This window comes from Anopheles ziemanni, chromosome 3 (genome assembly GCF_943734765.1).
Source record: "Anopheles ziemanni chromosome 3, idAnoZiCoDA_A2_x.2, whole genome shotgun sequence".
NCBI lineage: Eukaryota > Metazoa > Arthropoda > Insecta > Diptera > Culicidae > Anopheles > Anopheles ziemanni.
This window is the reverse complement of record NC_080706.1, coordinates 13,363,445-13,388,039: the sequence shown is the minus strand read 5'-3', so window position 1 is coordinate 13,388,039 and position 24,595 is coordinate 13,363,445. Positions and strand designations below refer to the sequence as shown.

Below are 24,595 nucleotides of genomic sequence, written 5' to 3'. Positions count from 1 at the left end.
AATGAGATCCGGGTCTTCGAATCCGAATCATCCGAATCATGATCATCCAATGCCGATTTTTCATATGATGCGTTTAATTCAAAGAATGATTTACATAATAATATCAGTATAGTTGACATTATTCTTCTAATTGTATTCAAACAACACGAACAATGTAGTCATTTTTGGAAATATGCAGACCAACTGACCCAAGGAGAACCTTGCTGCACTTTCCTACCAATCGCCGAACGAAACGTCATGTGGCTTCGATTGCCAAAATTTGTTTTCTTTTTAATGAAATCGAAGCAACTTGTTCGGAAGTGCGAGTTAATAATAACCCAAGGAGAACCTTGCTGCACTTTCCTACCAAAGGTATACAAGCCTACCAAAAAGAACCTTGCCAAGTGTATTTTTGGTAGGCATGGACTCCTCATAACCAACCAATAATTTTTTTGGGAGGCATCGCAGTGGAAAGAGGTACTGGCTGTCAAACCTTTGTTTGTTTACTGTTTACTGTTTATACCCTTAATAGACGAGGAATATTTCTGTCCGTCGATTTTGGAAGATAGTGTAAAATGGCCATTGGCAGCAATATTGCTGTCAGAAAATCGGAACCGGGCACGACCGGTTACGTGTGGCTCCTCGGTTAGAATCCGTCAAATGGGATCCAAATCTTTAGAATCTGTCCGATGGGATTCGAATCTTTAGAATCCGTCAAATGCGATTCGAATCTTTGGAATCCGTCTAGGGATCGAATCTTAGAATCTTCCGAATCCCGATTCTGCCAACACTAATATGTCTCTGTCAAAGTGTGTCTTTGGTCCGATCCCCGTGCATCATGTCGACGATTAATTTGCCACTGAATTTAACCGTGCGGGTACATCCGGTAGTGCTGTTCCAGATTGTGGATGCCTACGAAAGACGAAACAATGACTCGGAGCGTGTTATCGGCACGCTGCTCGGTAAGGAACCGGGGTTTCCCTAGCACCAGTTGGTATCCGACAAACATAACCACAACTTTTTGCACTTTTCCGCAGGTTCCACCGACAAGGGTGTCGTAGAGGTGACCAATTGCTTCTGCTTGCCGCACAAGGAGCATACGGATCAGGTGGAAGCTGAGCTAGGCTACGCAAGCGATCTGTATGAGTTGAATCAGCGGGTAAATGCGTCCGAGAATGTTGTGGGTAAGTCATGGATTGTTGACAAGGAGGAATGGTGCTGCTCTGGACAATGGGCACTACAAACCCCGTGTCTCGTTTTGTTTCTAAGGATGGTGGGCAACCGGCCAGGAAGTGACGAACCATAGCTCGGTCATCCACGAGTACTATGCGCGTGAGTGCACGAATCCGATCCATCTGACGCTGGACACTTCGCTGACGGGCGCCCGGATGGGTATCAAGGCGTACGTTTGTGTGTCGCTCGGCGTACCGAGTGGCAAGAGTGGCTGCATGTTCACGCCCATCAACGTGGAAGTGACCAGTTACGAGCCGGAGGTGGTGGGCTTGCAGCTGTGCATGAAAACAATCGGACTGCAGACCAGTGCCAACCGTCCGCGCACCGTTTCGCCGATGCTCGACCTGGCGCAGGTTACCGAAGCCTCGGGCAAGCTGCTGACACTGCTCGGGGAGGTGCTGGCGTACGTGGAGGATGTGCTGAGCGAGAAGCAGCAGCCCGACAATACGGTCGGCCGGGCACTGTTGGACCTGATTCACTCGGTGCCGAACATGAGCGGAGATCAATTTGCGCAAATGTTCAACTCGAACGTCAAGGATTTGTTGATGGTGGTCACGTTGTCTCAGCTAATTAAAACTCAACTGCAACTTAATGAACGACTAACGTCACTCACATCGTTCCTCAACTGAAGCCGGATCGGAACATTAGAGCACTCGGCGTAGTGGCATCGACCCGACGTGGGCAAGGAAACGGGCCTGTGGCCGTCACTGCGAGGAAAGTTACGAGGGTGGTAAAGGAACGCTTGGAGTTTCGAGCAAACAACTGAGACGATAACGATAAATTATTCCAGAATCCGCCGATGGGTATTAATAAAAAGAAAAAGTATCATCGAGCTGGTGAAACACCACAATCCTATTCTTGTTTGAATCTTTATCACGGCCATGGCAATACTAATATTTTTCTTTCTAGTCTATATCAATTTTTTAAATTTTGGATACTTTTAAAAATTTTTGTTTTAGATTTTTTAGCAGTTCAGGTGCACTTTAAAATTTCCATTTAAGTATGCTTTATTCTGCTAGACTTGAATAAGCTATATTTCTACAAAACTGAACCCAAAAAAACTTATGCAACATCACACGCCCAACCGATCGATACGTGCGCCGTGAACGGTGGTGAAATGTGGTAACACATGTTTTGTCCCACATATGACCATCCATCAGCGCTCGCGAATGCTTTTGACATCTTTGTGAAATTAAAATGCACTTCTGGTACCCGACAGCATGCTTCCAACTCGCCGGTACGTGTTCCCATCAACCATCCGGAGAAGGCCCTTCCGTTCGTAGGTCTTTTCCGAAGATGTTCAAAAATATGCACACCAATATGCAAATGGCAATACGTGATTTTCAACATATCGACCAACTGCACTTTTCGAGTGACCTATTTACGATGTCCGATCGGTCTACTCTTTTGCACACAGGCTGTTGGCTTAAATAACGTCACTGGAGCTGACCTCATCATCGGTACTGGACATGATGTGCCGGCAATAAATCAATCCCCACAGACTTTCGATTCATAGGGCACTTCCTCCGAACGTATCATGTTCTCATCATTTTAATCCCCGGAGGCTTTCATCATCGTGCAGCCGATCCAGGATCGCCAAAGCACAGTTATTAATCTCCCAGCTGATGACAAACAGCAAGGACCGATTGATCGATCTGCCATAGAACGGAATCAATCAACCACGATCTCGCAAACAATGATCCGTTACACGCCGAATCTTCCGTAATATCCGCCCAGTTAGAAAATCATTCTGGACACGGGCGGCGAAGGTCAGGTTTGAAATAAAATAACAAACCATCGATTGCATATCTCGCTTGCTGACCGGTGATCATTCGAACCGGGCGCATCGGACGTACTGATTAGCGAATTAATAGATGGCAACGCAAGTACCCGGTCATTATCCACTCTCGATTTCATCGATTGTGCAAACACCGAACGGCGCTCTATGACATCAGCGCAAGAGATGAGGACACGATCGAGATGCACGGTTCGCTGCGTGCGATGCAACTCCTTGGCGTCTCCGCTTGGCGTTGCATTCCGGCGCTCATAGCTCACGAGCCCACTAGGGGGCAACAGTTGACCGTGGTATGTCGGTCCAGTACCTGGCACGGGTGCAATTCAACCCGGACCGTTGGATATCTGGTTCGGTGTATGGTAGAAAATTCGTCCGGCCCTTTTCAAACGCAAGAACGAAGATAATGGCATTTAGCTGGCTCAAATCTTTCGGACATTCTAGGACGGTAAATGTCGCGTTGCTGCAAATGCACTCGATGATAGAATTTTAGATTACGTCGCACCATACGATGAAGTTGTTATGATTGATAACCGTCGACTACATCCACGTGGAGTGTATTCTATTCGAATCAAAACTATTGACAACCTGCTGGTAACTTTCTTTATTTGATTTATCGCATATCAGCACGTGTTACGAATTGTAGAGCCTTTTTCATATTCCTCTTGTAGATTTCCCAAGCAACGGAGGAAAAGAAAGGGAAATTTAAAGAAAAAGCTAAAACAACAACACATAACACAAATCAGTCTGCCCTAGACGGTCCCTTTCGTCTTTTCTCATTGCTTGCATTCGACTGACCAGCAGCAACCGAACGCTGGAACCAGTTTCTGGACCATCGCAACCTTTGGGTCGAACTGTGTCAACCGGCAAACGGCCCGACCCAAACCGAACCTCTTGAGACGCTGGTAATCGCGATGACTTATTTACCGGCCGCCTCCCATACGCTCGTACCGGCTGGCGGTGGTTCTTATCGAAGACCTCGCCTGCAAATTGCGGTACCCATAGTTGAAAGTGATCCGAGTGGACCACTTTCCCCCCTCGGTTGAGGTGCATTCCTTTTCGCGATCGCACGGGATGCGAGGCACAGGACCATTTCGTTCAATGAACGTGTTAGAGCAGAGTTGGTTATGTTGTTTGTTTTTCCTACTAGCATTAACGATTAACGAGCAGGAAAACCCCTTCGTACACCATGAAAATTCCTGTGTATTTGGTTGAATTGAAACCCAAAATTATTGTATTTTAGTTCGTATTTGTCGCATGCGTAAAACAGAAAAACCGAGCAGAATAATCACCTGAAAAGATAAGAACTTGCAAGACATACCTAGTAGATGTCAGATTAACCCCATGAACCGGATTTGCCTACGATATTTAAGTCAAGCCCACACGAGGCACCCAATGCACCAGGCCGTAATGTTAACCGAAGGCCTTTGGGCAAGAACTTTAAATGTGATGGCTTAATTAATGGCAGGCCGGTGCTAAACGTAGCGTTTCATTTTTCTTCTGTCCCCACGGGCTGAAGGAAGCTGGCGATTGTGAGAATGCGCATGTCAGGGCTGATGGATTGCGATGAACAGAATTAACATTTACTAGCCAGAGTCGGTCTATTGGGTTGTCCGTTGGAGGTTTTTCAAATTATATTTATTCGATTGTTTATCTTTTAAGCTTTATGAAAGTGTGTTAATCTTATCTCTGTAAGAACAAGAAAAACGGTAAAGATCGTGTTGTTGCTTCGTTTTTAATCCTCCGGCGAATAAACCGCGTTGTTACCGCCGCTTACAATCGGTTCATGAATCAATCCGGCTAACAAGAGTCTGTTAAAAATCGGCTCCATCCAAAAGAGTGCTTCTTAAACTCGGCCACTGACACCCCCTGACTGGCATCTTACCGAATCGGATCGCGCTTTGCTGGTAATAATGGACCGGTCCGGTGGTCGACAACCAGAATGCAAAGCAGAACATGGGACAAAGCGCTGCCGGTTCCAGCTTTCGTCCGCACTCCTTCTCCTGCGGGAGATCAACGCAAGCCTCCATGCCGACCGATCGTAGCCGGCCGTTGGCAATTACATTTTCAATTCGATCTGTTGCGCTATAAATAATGGTCGTGATTAAAATGTACTTTCTGCGAGGAAGGTAAACATTTTCGTTGGCCACCACAAAAACGATGACCTGGTGAGTGGAGGTTAGGAGTGGATCTAACCAATGTTCCCGCTCGCTGACTGACTGGTAGTCTGCGGAGGCTAAGAACGGTTTCCCTTGTTTCATCTCTCCGCCGAAGAATCGGGCTCAATAATCAGTCGATTGGTAAAGCATCCTACCAGACTGCTACTACAAGCTGGTGTTAAATCAGATCCTCCCTTCCCAGAAAAACATTGGATCGTGATCACCGTGGTTACGAAGATTGAACACCTCACAGACCACGTGTACACGGTGGGCATGGTGAACGCTGCCATCAGCGGCCATTAGAGAGCAGACCGGAACGCCGGAGGGTCTTCAATTACCACGCGCTCCCGGAGTGTGGTTTATTTATTTTTAACCTTTTTTACAAACAAGGTCCCCATCGGATGGGGCTAAACGTTTGCAACCCGACGGATCTTCTGGCTTGAGAGAGTTTGTTTAAAGGAAGCTTCCAAACTAAATAAATGAGGAGTATAACATTTAACACGAACTGTGTTGGAGTACTTCGATAGTCAAACTCCAGAGATGACGTCAACCGTGCATGAGGTGGTGTAACTTGTCGCGGTGTTTGTTCTTTACTCTGCCCTTAACCTTTCCGAGCCCTAGTTCTACAAGATAATTTAGATCCATGCCCGAGTTAAACCAGACTATAAATATAGGCCTTCCAATGAGGCGCGATGAATCATAATCCCATCAGCACTTTTGGCTTAATTGAAAGTTATGATCAAACATTCTTAGTACCTTGGGCTCTAGAGACCTGATAGCTGAAAGATTGGTGGCGTAGGACAAAGAGCCGCCATTCGGACTCCACCGTCACCAGCGCAGGGTCTCCGGTGTGCCTGATTTGTTGTGATAGGAATAATGACGGCATCAAACTGCGGGTTGAACTGCGGTTCAACTCCTGATGGTCCGATAAACCAATTTGCGGTTTCACGCTTGACCGCGGCGTTCGTTGAGTTGGCAAATTGATACAACATTGAACGGCGGTTTTCAAACCCAAGGCAGTGTATGTTGGAACCAACACGGAAACGGCCTGGATATTGGAGCTGAAAGGAAAACTATTATCGTGTTTTCCACCCAACGTCTAGGATAGGTGTTCGTCACAGAGTCAAGGGCAGTAATGATCGAGTTTGTTCTAGCAACTCAACCCTTGCTCCCCTTCGGTAAAGAAAAGATCTCCATCGATCGTCATAAAAGGTTATTTGATGTTTTATTTTTCGATCCAAGCCCCTCCCCGACCTACTGTTTTCCGCCGCAAGGTGTGGGCTAAATTATTTTCCCAACCCAACCGGGTGACTATTAATCATGCACCGCTCCCAACGGGGTTTGAACCGGCCGATGCAGATTACGGCGAAATATCAACCCTCCGATCGGTGGCGGTAATTAAGTTAACATTCTTTTGACATGCTGATAAATTGCTCATTTTCTTCGGGCTTCACGAGGATCCACGGTTGGATTGAAATGTCGCCCGGCGCGAATTGGATTCGGTTCGCGCTTTATTCCTACGAAGAGGGCAGCAAGGACGCATGTCTTCCGCGATCGAAATCGGTCCGTCTCGGTAAACGATAGACGATCGCCGCCGGAGGAGTAAAGTCAGTAAGCGTTTCCCGCAATGGCACCCGTTGCGCTCATTAGATGGTTATCTCCACCATTAGGAACCTACCTACCGCTGGGGAGGTTCGTTGCTGGTGGGTGAAATTGGAGGAAGAAGTACGGGTTGCCCGGCAGTGACACTGTTGCCCCCGTTTTTTCGCGCGGCGACCCTTTCGGAAACAATCGAGCCGCTGCGAGACGCCGGCACGCTTCACACCTTCCGGCGCATTGCCGGTGGGCTTTATGTTGTTTGTTGTCTTCTAGAGAACGAGCTCCTCAGAAGCATAGTTCCCAGAGGGTTAGAACCTTGAGTTTCGCTGGTGGTATTTTTTGCAGAACCTTTCGGAGAAGAGGAAACCTCAGGGAGCCGACGGGACAAGCGAACCTTATCCGAGGAGAACCAAGCCGGGGATGATTACGACGCTACCGATGGACCGAGCACCCGATCCGATAGCGTGTGACGGAACGTTGCCAAGGGCCAACATTTGGCGACTCCGATAATTACGCGCCCTTCCGAAAGGGACTGTCGGACGCCCAGCCGGACATTGCACGGTAGTTATATGTTAGCTTCCATTGTTGGCCACTTCGGTCGGCGGCCCCTGAGGGGTTGCAACGTGTGTAGCGGGGCCGTGAGATTGTGCGAGCGCGTGGGGTGTCTTGTGAGGGGGTTGTCACGTTATGTTCTCCTGCACCTTCCGCGGGGGCCGTTAGTCACCACCTGGGCGACCGGGAGCGACACGGGGCAGCAATTGGTTTGGTAAATTGTCACCCTGCCAAGGGCCCTACAAATGTGAGAATATGTGTGTACCTGTGTGTGGCAAGGGCAACCGCGCAATTGTTTCCCGGCACATGGGCTTCTGCATGGTGAGATTTGCGTGCAGCGCGTATCATCGCTACCAATAATGGACTGTGGGTCGGAGGAACCTGGTGGTACGCCTTATCCCACCGATAGGACAGCTTACGGCTTAATGTCGTCGTCTTGAGGTCAGCGGGGTTGACGAGTGATATTCCCTGGTGGTACATCGTTTGTCAAAATTGTACACGACCATATTTTAAGCCAACCAAAACGAATTGTCCACATTTCAGTTAGAGGGGTAAAGAATAGCGTAGGGTCTTTTACAGAATGAGAAATGATAGACAAGGTCAAACGTCAATTAATAAGTATATTAGTAAACGTATGCACCAAACAAAGTCCTCAACGTCATAGATGCTACAATCTGTTAAAATTATAATTTAGGGTCATAAGGGCTAAACACTGATATTTATCTTCAGTGATCATGTACATTTGATCTCTTATTTTGATTGCTGCAATAATGTGTAGGCATCATTTGAATAAAGTGAATTGTATACACAGTTTTACTCAAGTTTTGAAAACTAACTAAGACCTTAACCTCCCCTGTTCCAGAAGACTGACTATGGAGAAAAATAGTAGTTTAGGTATCAATATTGTTATTTGCCACAGTATATTCCTTATCATACCATCATATCCTATTGAATGTTGGAATGAAAATTAAATTAAAGTCCTTACACTATTCATGTTGCACTGTAGAAACCAGTTTTTCTATTTTTACATTTTTAACAATATTTCTCCTGGATTCTACATTTGTTTCACTTGAAGTTGTTTCTTAGTTTTGACTTTGTCTTAGTGTTGTTTCGAAGCTACTTTTATATTTCCTACTAATTTACTACTTTGAAATGGAAAACAAAAGTGGTATTTTTTTCTTTTTGATCAGTTCCTGAACACACCCCTTTACTTCCGCCATGCCCCAGCAGTCAACAATAATCAAACATAACTACGGTAGCGGTGCCGAAAGTTTTCTCCATAAACTAGGATACACGTGATCGGCATGTCGTGGTGCGGACGCGTCGGAACCCAAAATACGCGGTTTCGATGATCCCCGACGAACGGGCCCGTTTTCGAACCGTCGGCAAACGATCGAAACCGAAAACAACTTAATATTTCCACGCGGTCGTCCACGCGGCCGAAACGATAATTCATTCACACTCCGCGTAGTCCCGGGATTGTGTTTCGTCCTCGTCAACACTGTCCTACGCCGTTCTCGCCCCGGTCGAATTGACGCATTGACACTCAGTTCGGCCGTGAACGATTTGTTTCCTCCTGCCCCAACCCCCTCGACACGGACGGAGCGTTGTTTTTCCCGACGTCTGCGCTGCGTAACGGATAACATGGACGCGCGTGCGCCCTGGTCGCGCGTTGCATCATATATCTCGTTGGCGTGGTCTAGACTGGAAGCGTGGTCTGGTCTGCCGTTGTCAGCCCCATTTGAGCCGGCACGGTCTCTCTTGCAGCAGCCTCGCGCATTAGCTCCAATGCTTCAAATAGGTGGCCTTTCTTTTCCGTGCGGCATGGAGAGAAAGAGCATCGACAACAAGCGGCCGATGGAGATAGTCAGCTGGTCAGTAAACGGGTGGTGTTACGGTGGCTGGAGGTTCGGTTTAGGGTTCGGTTTGGACATGGACGCACCTCTTGGAGGCGCCCGGCCGCATCGGGTTTTGGTCACTTTCTTTACCTCCCTTGCCCCGGTCGAGGCCTATTTTCGTGCGTTAGATCACCTCAAGAGGGCCAACTAAGTACCAAGCCATACTCCTGCTTGGGTTCTCCATCTGAGGGGTGAATTGAAGGGTGCTTGCGATGTTGACTGGGGCAGGAAATGTGCTGTCGGTTCTCGACATGCGTCCGCCGGTTGGACTGTTTCTCACGACCCGGCTCGCTAACATCGGCAGTGTTATTTATTAGTTTGCTGATATTTTCTAGCCACATCGACGGGTCGATCCAAGGCAGCAGTAGCTGTTGCTTGGTGGTGTTCTTGGGATGCGATAAAAGTCATATGCTCAGAGCTTGCGTACTAAACTGTACTAATTGAATCAAAGATCAAGAATGATAAACATTGAAGCTCCTGATAAATGTTTAGTGGAATGAAAGATATTAAAAATACACATTTTGTTAGAGTATCATTGCGGTTATGTAAATGGTCATAATTTTATTGATCTAACAAGTCAGTTCGCTAAGCAAGTACCCACGAATGTAATGAGCTTGGCTGCTCCATGTTAGACTGAGTGCCTATTTGCACAAAATTAGCATCGCATCCGATCGCTTCCCTTGGCGATCATTAATGAACAATTAATGAATTCGTTAACCGTACCATTGGGGGATGTTTTCTCGCACGATGACCCCAATTCGTACGATTCTTTCTACCATTATCAGCATCAGGAATGTTTTTCGGATGGTGTTCGATGGGAGGAGCTGGGAAAAAATGGTGGCAAAAAATAGAGTCATAAATCCGTTGACTTACGTTGACCGATCCGGCGGTGGTTCTGCGGGTTTTGCGTGTGATTTTCCCGTTTTCTTCGTGTGTGCTGTTAGTTGGTGTTTTTTTATTTCGGCATCCCCCAAGGAAAACACATTGTAGCTGGCTCTAGGCCGGTGTGATTAGCGCTTTAGTCGTTTTAATTTCACACCCCCAACGAACTTTCGGGGTTCCGCCAAAGGGGGCGCAAAGCGGCACTCAAACGATAGAATGACAGCATAAAACTCCTCCACACCCCGCGTGTGTTCCTCCACCTGGCGTGTCCGTACGATTAGGAAACAATTGGGGGTATTTTTTTAGGTGCTTGTTTTGCCAGCCGCGGGAAAAACAGTGCCTCCCGGTGGTGTGATTTGCGCCTGAACAAATGCCATTCTTCATCGTCGGGTGGCCGGCGTTTGAAAAGAACAACGAATCGTCGTGGGCAACCCTCCCCGCCTTCTTGCAGGGATGTGAAATGGGGTGAAGAACGGGGAGGCCCAAAGGGTTGCATCTGCATTTGTCGATGCCGTCCACCACCGCCATCCCCCAGCCGGTCGATCGGTAAAGTACTCCATGCCCCGCAGGTTCGAGGGTTAACGGAGAGGAAAATTCGCACTGTCGTGAACCCGCGGTTCGGTGGCGTGAGGGAGAAAATGCATCTGTTGCCGGCCACAAACGGCTGAAAGGAGGGGGGAACCTGTACGACGTACGAACGAATGAGTCAGTCGGGCCGGCTGCACTGGGTGCAATTGTAGAACCAAAGGGAAAGGGCAACCCAGCGACGAATGCAGCGGCGAGCGTGCGAAACGACGGCTCGGGCAGGGAAATTCTACGGTACCGCTTTTCGTATAAAAGTAATGGCGATTTTCAACGACGGCATCAATTCGCCTCCTGCAATCCCAGCGTACAGCACGGTACATCACTCCACAAACGTGTTCTACTCGTCAACCCAAGCCCAACTCAACCAACCCAAACGCATCATCATGAAGTCCTTCGTAAGTGTCCAACGCACCAAAGTCGTGGCAGGATCCTTCGTGTCCAGCGAACCGACTAACTGGTCTGCGCTTTTCTTCCTCGCTCCGAATAGATTGCTCTGTTCTTCGTCCTGGCCGTCGCCGCCGTCTACGGTGCTGAGGAGTCGAAGGTGACCGAGAAGCGTGGAATCGGCTACGGTGGACTCGGCTACGGATACTCCGGCTACCCGGGTCTGGCCGGACACGGCTACTACGGCGGACTGGGCGGATACGGATACGGTCACGGACTCGGCTACGGCTCGGGTCTCGGATACGGATCCAGCCTCGGCTACTACGGCTCGTACCCGGGCTATGGCGCGCACTCCGGATACTACGGTGGCTACACCGGTGGATACTCCGGCTACCCGTACGGTCTCGGCTACGGACTTCACTAAGCTGCCAGCTACCAAGACACCACGAACTCATCATCTTCCTCAAGGAAGCCCAACATCCGTGCATCCAGATAAGCACCGCTTCCTTCCTTAGTGTGTTAGTGTATGTGCAAGTGTGTGCGTGCCTTAGTTTGGGTGTGTGTGTGTGTATCCTGAGTGCAGAAAGCTCCGGTGCCGATAAAAGAGTTGTCCAACTCTTCGGGAGTTCCCTCAAGCTCATGGAAACATCCTTAGGGACCCTTGGAAAGTGATGGGATCAGTGTCTCTGGCGCAAAGCAGCGTTTTTTGATCCGTACTGCAGAGAATTTCCACCTTCAATTGCCCCTCCTTTGGGTTGTACACCCATCGGGGGAGTTTTGGCCCCCCTCTAAATTTCTCTCTTGATCAATGAACCCCCCTTGGACCGATGCTGTGAATACTTTCGAAAGTATACGACTAATGTAATGAGTGTGTTTTTTTATATTCTACTTTACTTTGCCTACTACTGTGTTATTACAACTACTCTTTTTTACTTTAGTCTCTAGCATTTGTACAGTACAATAAAAGAATGGAAAAAATCTTTTACGTAAAATATGCGTGCTTTCTATGATGAATATAAACCGTCTATTGAGAAAATCGTTTTCAAATTCATATCAATGGTCTTCTTTAAAGCTTACTTCGAATCTATGGTATCAATAAAAATGGAAACTAAATTTACTCAATTTAGATTTTGTCTAACGAATCCATTAATAGTCTTTTTTCAACAGTTTGTTTTACGACGCTACTAAATGTTGATGTCTTCTAGTATTAAAACACCATGCACTACTTCAAGCGGATATCAATTAAATAGATAAACAAGAGCTCATGCTACAGAATACCCTTAGAACCTTTTGTTCAAATTCATAACTTTATTAGTGTTAATTACAACTGAAAAAAAATCAAAACAAATGTTGCTTGCTTCATGAGATAACTGTTCTGTTACATATGTTATTTATGTCTAGAATAATTTTCTTTACTTCCGCGATATGTGTTTGGTATTATAAGATTACCAATAAAGTAAAATTATTTTGACTTCTAGTATTGATACATGAGACTCTAATTTAAAATTGAATTTGCCCATACCACTATGCTTCCCATTTTTGATTCATCGTTAGTACATACATAGAGGTCCCTATTCCCTGAAAATAATTGCCTTTAAATAGTAGTGTGAATATGTTAATTATTTTAATGACGATAACTGTACCACGACACGCCATTTGAATTGTATTTACCGTTCATTGAATGAATGAACTTTGTGAAAACCATGAATGGATTGGTAAACACTTGTATTGTGGACTAATGCGATAGATTGTGCATGCTGATTAGAAAATAATCTCCCGACAAATCGTGATGCCTTTTCCGATCGGAGTCTTATCTTTTAATGAGCGATAAGTTTTAGATTTCCTCGTTCCGCATTAGTACGCGTTAACCCCGATGAAAGTACGATATTCCCGCTGTTTTACCTCAAACCTACAAATCATTCCCTTCTTCTTCTTCTTCTTGGCGTAACGACCTCTTGGTCATGCCTGCCCGTTAAGGGCTTACGAGACTTGCTTCCCTGTTGTACGTGGATAGTCAGTCCTCTCGTACAGGGGAGCGTCCGGTCTCGGTTGGGATTCGAACCCACGCCGTCGAGGTGGTGAGCCCCGGCGCTCATGGGCCGGTTTTCTAACCGGCGCTACCGCTCGGCTGTCGCGGACCCTCCTAGCACCTGTAAAATTACCGCTACGAACTGATGCTGCAAGGGTTAATGCACTGCGAACTCTTGTGATCAAGACAATGTAACGCTTGGTAACGCTATTGAACGTAGTATCAATACCCCCGAAGGTATGCAATATGGGTTACTTCCAAAAGAGCGTTATTTTTAAATTGGTAAACTAACAACAAACAACCCTGACACACGTTCCATCGCACGTGATCGATAGGCAAAGTGCGTATTGAGCAAGGCACCGAAGGGAAAAGTTATTAAATTAATATGCAATCGATAATGTTTCCAAATATGCCGCGATAAAATTATGCATGTCCCGTAGGGGTGCTCGGAAACTGAATGCCCGTTCAGTTTACTTTCCCATCTGCAGGGAAGGTATGCTTGTGGTTAGGTATTAGAAAATTATTTAACCCATCAGATTGAATTTCGGTGAAATTAGTCACGACCTGGGCTCCAACAGTACTTCCGCCTCAAACATTGATCACGTACCTTGTGAGCCGAAACGTGCCATACCGTCGGTTCACCGTGACAAATCGTGATCGAAAGTGTCAAGGGTGGTCTTTATGGGTTCGTCGCTTAAGGGGTAACGTTGAAGTCGTTCGTTCATGCCGGCTCCCAAAAGGCCAATCGCAATAAAACCGTCTCACAGTGTCATTTTGGGGACGAAAAAGGTAATAATTTATTCGATTTAAATTAGTTCAACAAAAACACGATCCTACACAAATGGGCTCAGCCCACGAAAAGTGAAACTTGCCTCCCTGTCTAGCGAAACAAGAAACTGCTGGCATGTGACTAACACGGAAACACCACCAAACGGCGCCTCCGGGCTGGAGTGTCCTATTTCTTCTTCTTCTGGTAGCCATTGTGGGTGATGTCGACGTCGTAGCTCGAGGGACCCGTGTACCGGCCATGGTTGGAGGCGACATCGTACGGTTGACCGTTGAACGCACCGCTTCCGCCCTGCTGGTGAAGGGATGCTATGGACGAGAGATATTTGATAAGGATCTGTGACTTCTTAGGTTTGTTGGACGAGTGTTGCTTACCCTGCTCGTACTCCAGCAGTGCTTGGTGGTGTGCCTGTGTCTGCTGTTGATGGTCCTGTAGCGATGGGGCGGGTGTGCTACTGATGTAGATCTGTCCCTGCGAGGTCGCGTACGATGGTAGGTACGCGTTGGACGGTGGTGTTGGGGTTGGTGGTGCCGGTTGGTTCACCACCACCGGCCGCCAAGGCTGCTGCGGTGCTTGTGTGACCGTCGTGCCGCTGCTGGCAGTCGTGGCGAAGGTAGGCGTTACACCGCTCGCACTTCCGGTGACCACGGGAACACCGACGAACTGTGGCTGCACGTGAGATACGGCAACACCGGCCGGGTTGTACACTCCCGTTGGGACTGCGGTCGAGAAGGCGGTGAAGAAGGGCTTCTGGATAACGACCGGCACCTTGGCGGGCGCTGGCTCCGGTTGCACCGGAACGGCCACAGGGATGAACGGCTTCTGGGGGTAGGTGGCAAAGAACTGCGTCTGCTGCGTGTTTCCGGCGGCCTGTGCGACTCCCAGCGGGTAGTAGGCCTGTGGGTATGGGGCGGGTACGGCCGCAGGAACTGCAGGAAGAGCTGGCGCGGGTGCGAAAGGTGTCAATCCGGTGGCGAGTGGTGGTGCAAAACCGGCGGCGAGTGGTTTCACCGGAGCCACGCCGAATCCTGGGAACAGGTTCGCCCCGTAAACGGTCGGGTAGCGCGGGAAGTTACGGTGGTAGGACGCAACGCTAGCGCCACCGGGGAAGAGCGCGTATCCGGGCGGAAGTACCCCACCGATCGACGAACCCTTGTGCAGGCCCGGGAATCGAGCGTACGGGCTTGGATGGTAGCCCTTGTGGAAGGGAATAGAACCGACGCCGGCCAGCGCGTACCCGTGCAGACCGTGGTATATACCGCGTTTCTTCTTCCTCTGCAAACCGGACACCTGGTCCAACACGATCAAGCCCACCAGAAGCACCACAAGCAAACACTTTACGCTCCGGTTCATGATGTCACACTGTGCGGGGAGAATGTCCACCGAAACTACACTACTTTCACGGAGGAGCAGAATAGGGATGGCACCGGAAACTCCAACTTCACAGCCACGCACGCATATGTCCACCGACTTATCTAATGACCCAACCGAAGGCCAACTTGACAATGAGTTGACCACTGGTCCCGGTGGGTCATATTTATAATGCGGAACTATCGTTACCTCCAGCAGGATGGAGGGATTCTTCGAAGTAGTTCGGCCGCCAGTGGGGGGCTTCTTCGTTCCTTCGAGCCCTTGCCCATCGCGGCAAGTGTTGGTATTTCGTCGTGGTGTTCGCAATGAAATGAAAAGTGATTTGCTTTCCTGCCGACCGGCATCGGCTACGTACGGACAGTGCGTGCTTCTTGATATGCACGATGAGTCTCGCACGTTAGGGACGGCTTCCACCTCCTCGCCGGACTCTGGTGAGCTTTGCTGGATTTTCAATTTTCACTGCGGCCAGTTTATATTTTTGGCTACGTGTACTGGGTGAGTAAAACGTCGGCCGCCCTGTCTCCCCCCGTGCTCTGGTATTTCACACCCGGACTTCCTCTCACACGCACTACCTCTTCTCTCACACTCGGTGAACGCCATCGGTAGCATAATCGATCTCTCGTGGCACGTTCACCGTTCGACGAGCGGAAAGACCGGTGCGCCAACCCGTGAATGGAGCGTTGGGAATGTTGGCCATTTTTTGGGCCCGAATGTGTGTTGTTTGCTTGTAGCAAAAGTGCATCTTTCCGGGCCGGTGCAGCACAGACGGTTAGATTTTTTGGCGATGCTCCCCTAAATGGGTCCCTCGTCCCATTCGTGGTGTGCTTTCTTTGCCGACCGAGCGTAAAGGGATTCGTACACGCCGTGGCGCATCAGCTGTGCATCGCATACATACATAAGTAATCTTGTAATCCACCTGTACCAGGGACCTTCTTCCTCTTCTTCTGCGATGCCGATTTTGCGTAGCTTCGTTTTGCAATTTTATTGACCCCCGCCAGGTTTGTCTCTACCAAGGGATGAGCTGCTTCCGATGTTACGATGGTGGTGATTTATATTTAAATCGATTCACCATGCGAAACCGATTATCTTCAATGCGGGTTTCCCTCCATTTCTACCCAGTTCTGCACATGGGCGGGACGTGGTGGATTTAATTTTTACCGGCATTATCATTGCGATTGCGCATACGCAGTCGAGAGGGTTGCGTAAGGATCGGGGGCGAGGGATCGATTTTTACCATTTCCACCGGTGTAAGGACTCAAATCCTCGCACTCACTATTCGGATCGTAAATGTCGGCTTTATTTATTACCTTGGTTGAGCAAAACTTCCAAATGAAACAAAACTACAGCACGGTTTATGCGAAGAAAACTCTATATGAAATTTAAAATTGGAAGTACGTTAACACGTACTTCGCAAAAATTTAAATATGAAATGAACTGTTTACTTTACATCAAAAGATGACTAAGACGGGTTTGTTTACGAATTAACTTTTTTCGTTCAATATTTCGAAAACGGCTGTACATGTTTTAAACTATTCTAAAGATTCACAAACTGCATTCTTATACTATGTTTATGCTTGTTGCTCTATTCATAAGAAGATGCTTAGATCGCTCATTTTAAAAACGCTTCGCATGGTGTCAAAGCAATGTAGTCTGGTGTTAAGAACAAAATTGAAACAGCGAAATACATAAACATTCAAAGAATATTTTCATTTTACGAAACTAAAAATTATGGTTTATAAAAAAGGAAACGAAGAGAGATGTTTAGCAGAACTCAATGACTTAATGAGTCATATCGGTCATTATCAGCATATAATCACTAGTAATAAATAATGTACCTTTTATGCTTCTTTGAAAAATCTTAAAATGTTGTTTACGCTACCACCACGGGTATGTACTCAAACTCGTAGAATATGGTACTGCAGGAATTCCCACCCCAGATGGTTTTAATTCAATTCCAAAGAGTTCTATATTTATAACGCAAATTTATCATCGAACACTTAATTATCCTTCATTTCCCAGCAAGAATACAGAACGGCTTCCAATGTTCGAGTTTATTTATGTCTCACGAAATCGTTCCCGATAAACCTTGGGGTTCCAACTTCAGAACAAAATTCATCAACCACCGCTCTATGTCCTTCGGACGAACGAACAGACCATTCGAGTGCACCGGTCGCACGGTCAGAATGCACATAAACAATATCGCCAAGAAGTGGTGAGTCCAAATCCCAATCGCTCGCGGGAAAAGGAAACTGTCGCCCCGAAAAACCCCGACTCGATGCTTTCACTTTCACATGGGTTTGGGTAGAACCCCCTTTTTTCAAGCCCTGCAAGCAGTTTGGAAACAAGCGGTTGTCAAGCGTAGTCGAACGAAACACTAGGTGAGTGGGTTTGTGCATCCAGGGTCGCTGCAGTGGAGTCCTTGCGCCACGATCGAAGGATGGAGGACGCCGTCTCACCGTTCTGAACGGTTCCATCTAGACTAGACTAAACGGGTCCGGTTTTTTGTGAAAGTAAATGGTACATTATTCAAAACAAAAAACAAAAAACCCATGAAAATCAAACCCTCCAAAATTTGTGCAGGATACGACTCAAGTAGTCCTGGCATGCGGGACACCAGATGTCGGGTGGTACGTCTAAATTGTCCATCAAGCATGGTACAGCAAAGCCAAGGACACGCGTGCACGAGCCTCGTTCAGGATTTACCGAAATTAGTTCTTAAAAAATGAACCTGGTTTTGCAGAAGTAAAAAAATATACATTTTCGAACAATCCAGCGAGCAGCAGGTTTGACATCGACCGATCGGGAGGGTGTCTCTGGCGGTTAACCCTGAATTCGCGTGCTGAAACCGGCCTCCCCGTGCTCCGTAGACGCCCCGTCGTACAATGCACTTGCAGCGGATCAGTCACACACTCTCTCGATTTGACAGGCTCGATTAACGTCTCGTGCCGGCTTCGAATCGCGCCTTTGGTGGGTCGATCGAAAAGTACCGATGCCGGCAAAGTAATCGGGTATATGTTACCATATAGGCTGTGTTTATTCGTTTAATTCGGCTGTTTCCCCTTTTTCAAGGATATTTCAAAGATAACTTTGTAATTCGTAAATGCGTGTTATTCTTTGCAGCAGCAAAATTGTTGCTTTAAATCAGATCAAGTTTATGTGTTTCCTTAATCTACCCACTTCCTCCGTTTCCCACCTTTTTTGGAGGCCTGGCAAATGGCAATTTAAATGCATGTGTGATTCATGCAGTGGCGAATACAAGTGGAGCAAAGAAACAAAAAAAACATAACACCGAAAACACCTCCCAGCTAGTAGCCGGACTCGCAGTCGAAGGTCCATCGTGCCCGCGGATCTATTAAACTTTGCTCGACGCCCTACATTCACTTTTCTTTTTCCAACAGCAAAGGCGTTCGACGCACGAAGCTAAATCGTGCTTGGCAAAGGCATAATTAGTTAGCATAAGAATAACTAGAACTATCTGAACGATCGAGTCCTTTCGGTCAACAGAACGTTTCGTGCGTTTAGGAATCTTTCCATCTGCTTCGTTCTGGAAATAAAGAAAAAAAAACCTCTAATGTAGGCTATACTAAAACGTTAAAAAAATATTAAAAAGCATGACGCGGCAAGTTAGAAGTTTTAAACGGAGCTAATGCGCCGACATGATTTAGCAGTTTGAGTGTGAAGTATTCAATTAACTATGGACAGAGTAAAATGATTTCAAAACAATATTAAAATATTTCTTCCATACAGAGCAAAACAACAAACACTACATTCCGGTAAATGCATTGTAAAAACAAGCGCTTCTTGAAGTACTAGGTTAGGCAGGCAATAAAGTTTAGCTAATCTGGCGACAGCTTCGGACTGTATCCGTTACCACCGTTGCGTAATAGAAAGCTCATTTGAACACATCATCCCAAAGCCAAAGCCGGTTTTATGTGTTTGCTGACCCATAATAATTACTTGCCCAGTTCATTATCATATTCATTTATATGTCTCCGAATGAGGTTAAAGGTAGTAAGGCGTTGGGCAGATGTTTGGAGATAACCTCGTTTTTTTGTTTCATTTATGTTAGTGATATTTAAAAATAGTTTCTACATCCGTTTGACTTCATTCGGGCTATTTGTAAAAATAGGAGGGAATATCGTAATTGTTGTTTGCATATTATTGAGATAAGATTTTTGATAAAATAAAGCCACTTAATAAAAAACTTTTGTAAGTAGCGATCACGGAATGTGAAAGTAATGCAGAAATACGATTCTCGAGTACTCGGAATGATTCTTAAGGCCAGATCCGGTTATCCGAAAGTAATAACCGATCAGATGCCTATCGTTTCAAAATCGTACAACCATTCAAAAGTGTCGCCACGCAAAACAGGTACGGCATATTTTGCAATTTTCGGTTTTCCGACCGAACCCGATCGATACGAATTTTAAGATCGCTGACGCTGATTCTTGCGGCCAAAACTGGTTCATGCGGCCGGTACATAGGTTTTTATTCTGCACCTCCCTTTGGCTTCGAATTTACCGCCTCGACTGTCAAGCGAGGATGGGTGGGGGGAGGAGGGGAGTAAATCCTTCGGTCCTTCGAAAAATGTACACCGCTAGGGGTGGAGTAGCAGCGCGAGCACGTAGAACTCGTCCGGACCAGGACAACTTTCGACTTCGTTCCTACGCGCGTGCGCGCGATTCGACCGGATTATGTTCTAATGCTGGGCCAGTGCACAAGAAGACCGCCCTGCGCCATGGCGAAGAGGGTATGCTGGTCGTGGTGAATATCTTGAACGGGTACAAATTTAACCTGCTCACTTTGTATGAAATTGGTTAACCACCTGAAGCTGAAGAGGTTTAAGGGGTTGTTTGAACCGCTTAACCAGACGATGGGGACCGTGCCTGCTGCGTACTATGCTCCACCAGCTGGGTTAATGATACATTACGAGCGTGGTTTTGCGTTTTGCCGACGAAAAGGTAAACAAAAAAGCCAACCACAAGCAATAAAAGTACCTCCAAAAGTCGCCCAGGTCGCCCGAGTAATGGTTCGCCTCTGGGTGGTGGGATGCCGAACCGGACAACCTGAAACGGTGGAGTGAAGGGTGGACATTAAGAAAAATGAAAAAGAGGGCCTTAACCAGTGAAATGAATCAGTCAGCTCGAGATGGGGGAGCTGTTGGCTCGTTGGGCGGCAGGAACCATTCTAATAAGCTACGCCCGGTGGAGGTCGCTTAATCAGTCTACTTGTGACCGTGCTCCGGATCGGACGGTGATCTGTGAAATTGAAACACTGCTTGCGGTGCGTTAACTAACGCCTCAGATGGCCAGAGGGTGTTTGGGACAATTGTGAATTTGAAGATTTTTGTGCAACTTACCTTGAAAAACTGCTCTACGATGAAGTGTGTGGTGCTGCTGTATGTCCTGGCCGCGTTGGCCATCCTTGTCCCTGGTGGTTTGTGCGACGATCGACGTGACGAAGAGCGAGCCCTCCGGCGCAACCGGAGAACTGTACAGTTTTTGGTGAACCATTTTGTTCAATTTCTTGGCCTAAGTGGCCCCAGTGCGAGTGCGGGTACGAAGAAGGTGGAACCGAAGCAGGACAATGTGTTCGCGAATCCCCTGACCAGCATTCTGAAGGCATCGGCAGGCAAATTCTCTGGTTTCAGTGGGGGTAAGCAGAAGCCTTCGCCAACATCTCACCGAGAGCCCACGCTGCAGCATGATCTTCCCACGTGGATTGAGGATCGGAAAACTTCGAATCCCTACAGCGAAGCGTTCGAAGCGGACGCACTCGAACCGACGAGAGTTTCACTGTTTAGCACAACGCAGGAGCCGGAACCGGAGGACACGACCACGACCACGACGACAACGACGACTACAGAGGCTCCTCCAATGACTACTCCCGAGAGTGCACCGATTGCTCCCACCGAACTCCCGGAGGAACTTCCGGAAGCAACGACGGTACTTCCCGAGGCATCGTCCTCTCAACCCGAGCAGCTCGATCAAAGCTCCCCTGCACCAGAAGCTGCCGAAGATCAACCTCAGGAAGAATTGGACGGCGCATCCAGTACCGAAGCAGCTCCAGCAATCGATCCGGCAGCGGTAAATACTCTCTCCGATACGCGGATTGATGTGCGAAACGGTTTCGGGGATGAAAGATTCCAACCGACACCGATCCCATTGGTGAGCTATCAGCACTACGTCCATCAGGCACCAGCGGTGTGGCCACCGACAGCCGGTTTCCAGGCGCAATTCCCCGCGCAGCAATACTTCGGCAACAACGTGTTCTTCCCGGCGCAGGCTCAATTCCCGCTAGCCAGCCCGTTCCAGGTGCAGCAGGTCCAGCCGAGCCAGGGCTACCCGAGTAACCAGCCACTGTACGATAACCGACTGTACTATCCGACGGCCGCGGCATCCCCGGCGATCGCCAAGTCGCACAGCCGTGTGAAGCTACACGACAATCCCTACGATCTGGTCACGTACCACGACGACACCGAACCGGCTGCATCCACCTACCAGATGCAAACATTCGGCAACTATCGGGGACAGCGGTACTAATAGTTGGACCTTTCCTTTAGCGAAATATCTTTCCTAAGGCGGAAGCCTTCCGCAGCATCCGTTTGTAGCGAACGGAGTTTTGACAAATTCTCATCCTCACACCATTTGTAAATATCAGTCATTACACATGAAAGAAATTCTTTTTCACTACGGGGTACCGTGATGAACAGCAGCTTAATTAATATTAAGTGGAAGAAGTGTTTGAACGTGATGTTAGCATAATTGTACAAAATGAAGACAAATAAAAACATTGATTAGTTACGTTTTAGTCAACCTTTTTTATTGCAACCAGCGTAAGTAGTAACACGTTTATTTATACTCATTTCGCTGCTTAAGATCGCATTATGATGTTTAAAAAAGATTCGAAGTTCAACTTTGAATAAGAAAACATTTTTATTTAAAACAACAAATTACCCAATTTATACAGGTATCCATTTTGTAACATTACACCTCAAAATAATACTTATATCATGGCCTAAAGATTTGTTCTGGAATAGTTTGTTTAACAAAAAAATGTTTATATAAAACCCTGCAAACAGCTGACTGAAATACTCAATATTTAAATGCAACACGTTTACGATAAATCTTCAAAGAGTTTTGTTCAAACAAGGAACTTCCAAACGATCGCCGCTGGGGTTAGTCTAACGGTATGTTGTTTTATGCTCTTCGTGGCACTCCTCCTTTAATTGCATGTCCCATTACTCGGTTATACAACTACTTAAAGTACCCGTCGAGAAATTCGTACACATACTCGTAAACGACGAGCATGATTGCACCGCCCGGACCCAGACGCATCACCTTCGGAGTGAGGCCTTTGTACAACGCCGCAAAGCCTTCCTCCCGGGCGACAATGGCGATCGAGCCAAATGTGGTACGATACTTCACTTGTCCGGGTACCGGTTGTGGACCCTAGGAAACAACAACCAACGTAGGGATGGTTAGGAGCAAAAAAACATAACTATCAGTCTGTTCACTACAAACCTGAATTCGAGACTTTGCTACATCGAAAGGAATGTTCACGACCGATCCGAGGGTTCCACTCACGAATCCAATACCAACTTTGCGCAGGAATTCTTGCACGGGATCCTGATACAGATTAAATCAATATTAAATGTTCTTAGTTATGCAGCAGTTAACCTTTTTCTATTGTTTGGATGGACAAACAGTAATATCGGGAATGATTTTGAAATGAACAAATATTAGTAACGAAGAAGCGATTGGCGAAAGCCATAATTTTGCGTTATATAATCAAGCAATATACGAATGGAAGCAGCGGATCATTCAAGCAAAGAAAGTGGCAGATCATGTTGGTTAGATACGACAAGTACGGGATGGAGCAAAAGAAAAAAAAACTACCCACAACCAGAAAACAATATCACTGACATTAAATAACAGATCACCCACCACTTACCATTTCTCCCTAACCATACTCTAAGGGCAGCTGTTGTGTTAGAGCGGACGAAACATGAAACACGATGAATATGAGGCAAATTGTTCGATGTGATGTAGCATTAGACGAGAGATGCGTCACATAGTTCGATGATGATGTTGAACGTACAATCTGATGAAACCAAACCATTTTCTGTACCTTATATTCGGGCACAATGCCCTTGACGCTGTGATAGAAACCAAAGTAAATCATATTGAACACCCCGTTTCGCCCGATGGTAGCCGTCAGTCCACGGTTGAGCCCGTTCAAACCGAAGCCAGATTCGTTGATGATCTGCCTGGTAACAGCCCAAGTGGTCGGTACCTGTCCCATTCTGAAAATGGATAAAATATGTTTTAAAGCTTTAATTTTATTTTCGTGCCATCGGCATGTTCATTCTTACTTGTTTTTGTTAGCCTGCAAGGTCACCTTAACCATTTCGAAGGGATTTACAAGGATCGCTTCCGTTACACCCGCTCCTAGTCCAGCTAAGGAGAAAGTCTAGAACGAAACATGGTTTTGATGTGGTTGTCGAATATTTCCCAATGCGGTAATCTATCATACCAGAGGTGTAGCTTTGTCAGATCCGAACATGAAGAATCGCTTGTACTGTTCGAAGGTTAAAAATTTAACGGCTCGTTTCGGTGTTTCAACCAACACCGGAGGTAAGATACCTTTATACAGCGAAAAGACTCCCTCCGCTTTGGCCATCTTACGGATGCAATCGAATACACCATTATAGTATGTCTGAAATATCAAGAATGGAGAAATAAATAACGAATCATCTCATTCGTTTTCTCATTGCGGTACTTTACAGCAGACTTGGAAGCACCAGCAGCGGGACTAGCTTGAAGTTGCAGCCTCGTTTTGACCAAATCGAGTGGATGCATAATGCAAACCTCCACGAAGCCAGCGGATCCGCCCGCGCCGACTTGCATTGCTGCTTGGCGTAAAAATTCCTTCACGTCCGAGGGCATTTTGGAGGGCAGTGAGAAGGCTACGTCTTGCACTATCAATCTAGCCAATTAACTTTCTCGCTTCGGTTCACCGCCACCAGACAATTCGGAAGGCACAAGGTCAACGGCAGTATGGGGAGTATCTGTGAACGGAATATTTGTTTGGTAAGATAGCGTAAAACTAAATCGTCGCAAAGTAGCGTATTACCTTCTTCTTAAAATTTTCCTGGCGAATGTCAAACAAAGATTCCTCGGTAAACGGCTTATCATGTACAGTACATCAGGAACCAAAATTTAAGACACCTTAAAAAAGAGGAAGAACGATAACAGCTACCCTCCCAGCTGTAAACAATCGCTTTACATCTGATGTTTTGCCTTCAAAAACTAGCAAAACTTTCATAAAATTAAACTTACCTAA

At 46.9% G+C, this 24,595-nt stretch overlaps 4 protein-coding genes across 4 annotated transcripts; 2 read left to right on the top strand and 2 right to left on the bottom strand.

The window, feature by feature from the left end:
* The first annotated feature begins 782 nt into the window (after positions 1-782).
* LOC131286531 (eukaryotic translation initiation factor 3 subunit F) lies at positions 783-2,054 on the top strand. The gene is made up of 3 exons (XM_058315494.1): positions 783-941; positions 1,017-1,163; positions 1,249-2,054. The coding sequence occupies exons 1-3, from the start codon at positions 818-820 to the stop codon at positions 1,839-1,841; spliced, it is 864 nt and encodes a 287-aa protein (XP_058171477.1). The 5' UTR covers positions 783-817; the 3' UTR covers positions 1,842-2,054.
* Positions 2,055-11,062: 9,008 nt separating this feature from the next.
* LOC131288858 (keratin-associated protein 19-2) lies at positions 11,063-11,487 on the top strand. Its single transcript, XM_058318037.1, has 2 exons — positions 11,063-11,074; positions 11,167-11,487. The coding sequence occupies exons 1-2, from the start codon at positions 11,063-11,065 to the stop codon at positions 11,485-11,487; spliced, it is 333 nt and encodes a 110-aa protein (XP_058174020.1).
* A 2,560-nt stretch (positions 11,488-14,047) lies between these two features.
* LOC131284114 (nematocyst expressed protein 3-like) lies at positions 14,048-15,232 on the bottom strand. Its single transcript, XM_058312969.1, has 2 exons — positions 14,254-15,232; positions 14,048-14,187 (listed from the first exon to the last, which is right to left on the bottom strand). Exons 1-2 carry the CDS (start codon positions 15,230-15,232, stop codon positions 14,048-14,050), a joined length of 1,119 nt encoding a protein of 372 aa, XP_058168952.1.
* A 7,162-nt stretch (positions 15,233-22,394) lies between these two features.
* Positions 22,395-24,288, bottom strand: LOC131287702 (mitochondrial 2-oxodicarboxylate carrier). Its single transcript, XM_058316779.1, has 6 exons — positions 24,037-24,288; positions 23,786-23,968; positions 23,625-23,722; positions 23,381-23,555; positions 22,774-22,878; positions 22,395-22,701 (listed from the first exon to the last, which is right to left on the bottom strand). Exons 1-6 carry the CDS (start codon positions 24,196-24,198, stop codon positions 22,507-22,509), a joined length of 918 nt encoding a protein of 305 aa, XP_058172762.1. The 5' UTR covers positions 24,199-24,288; the 3' UTR covers positions 22,395-22,506.
* Between the last annotated feature and the right edge of the window lie 307 nt (positions 24,289-24,595).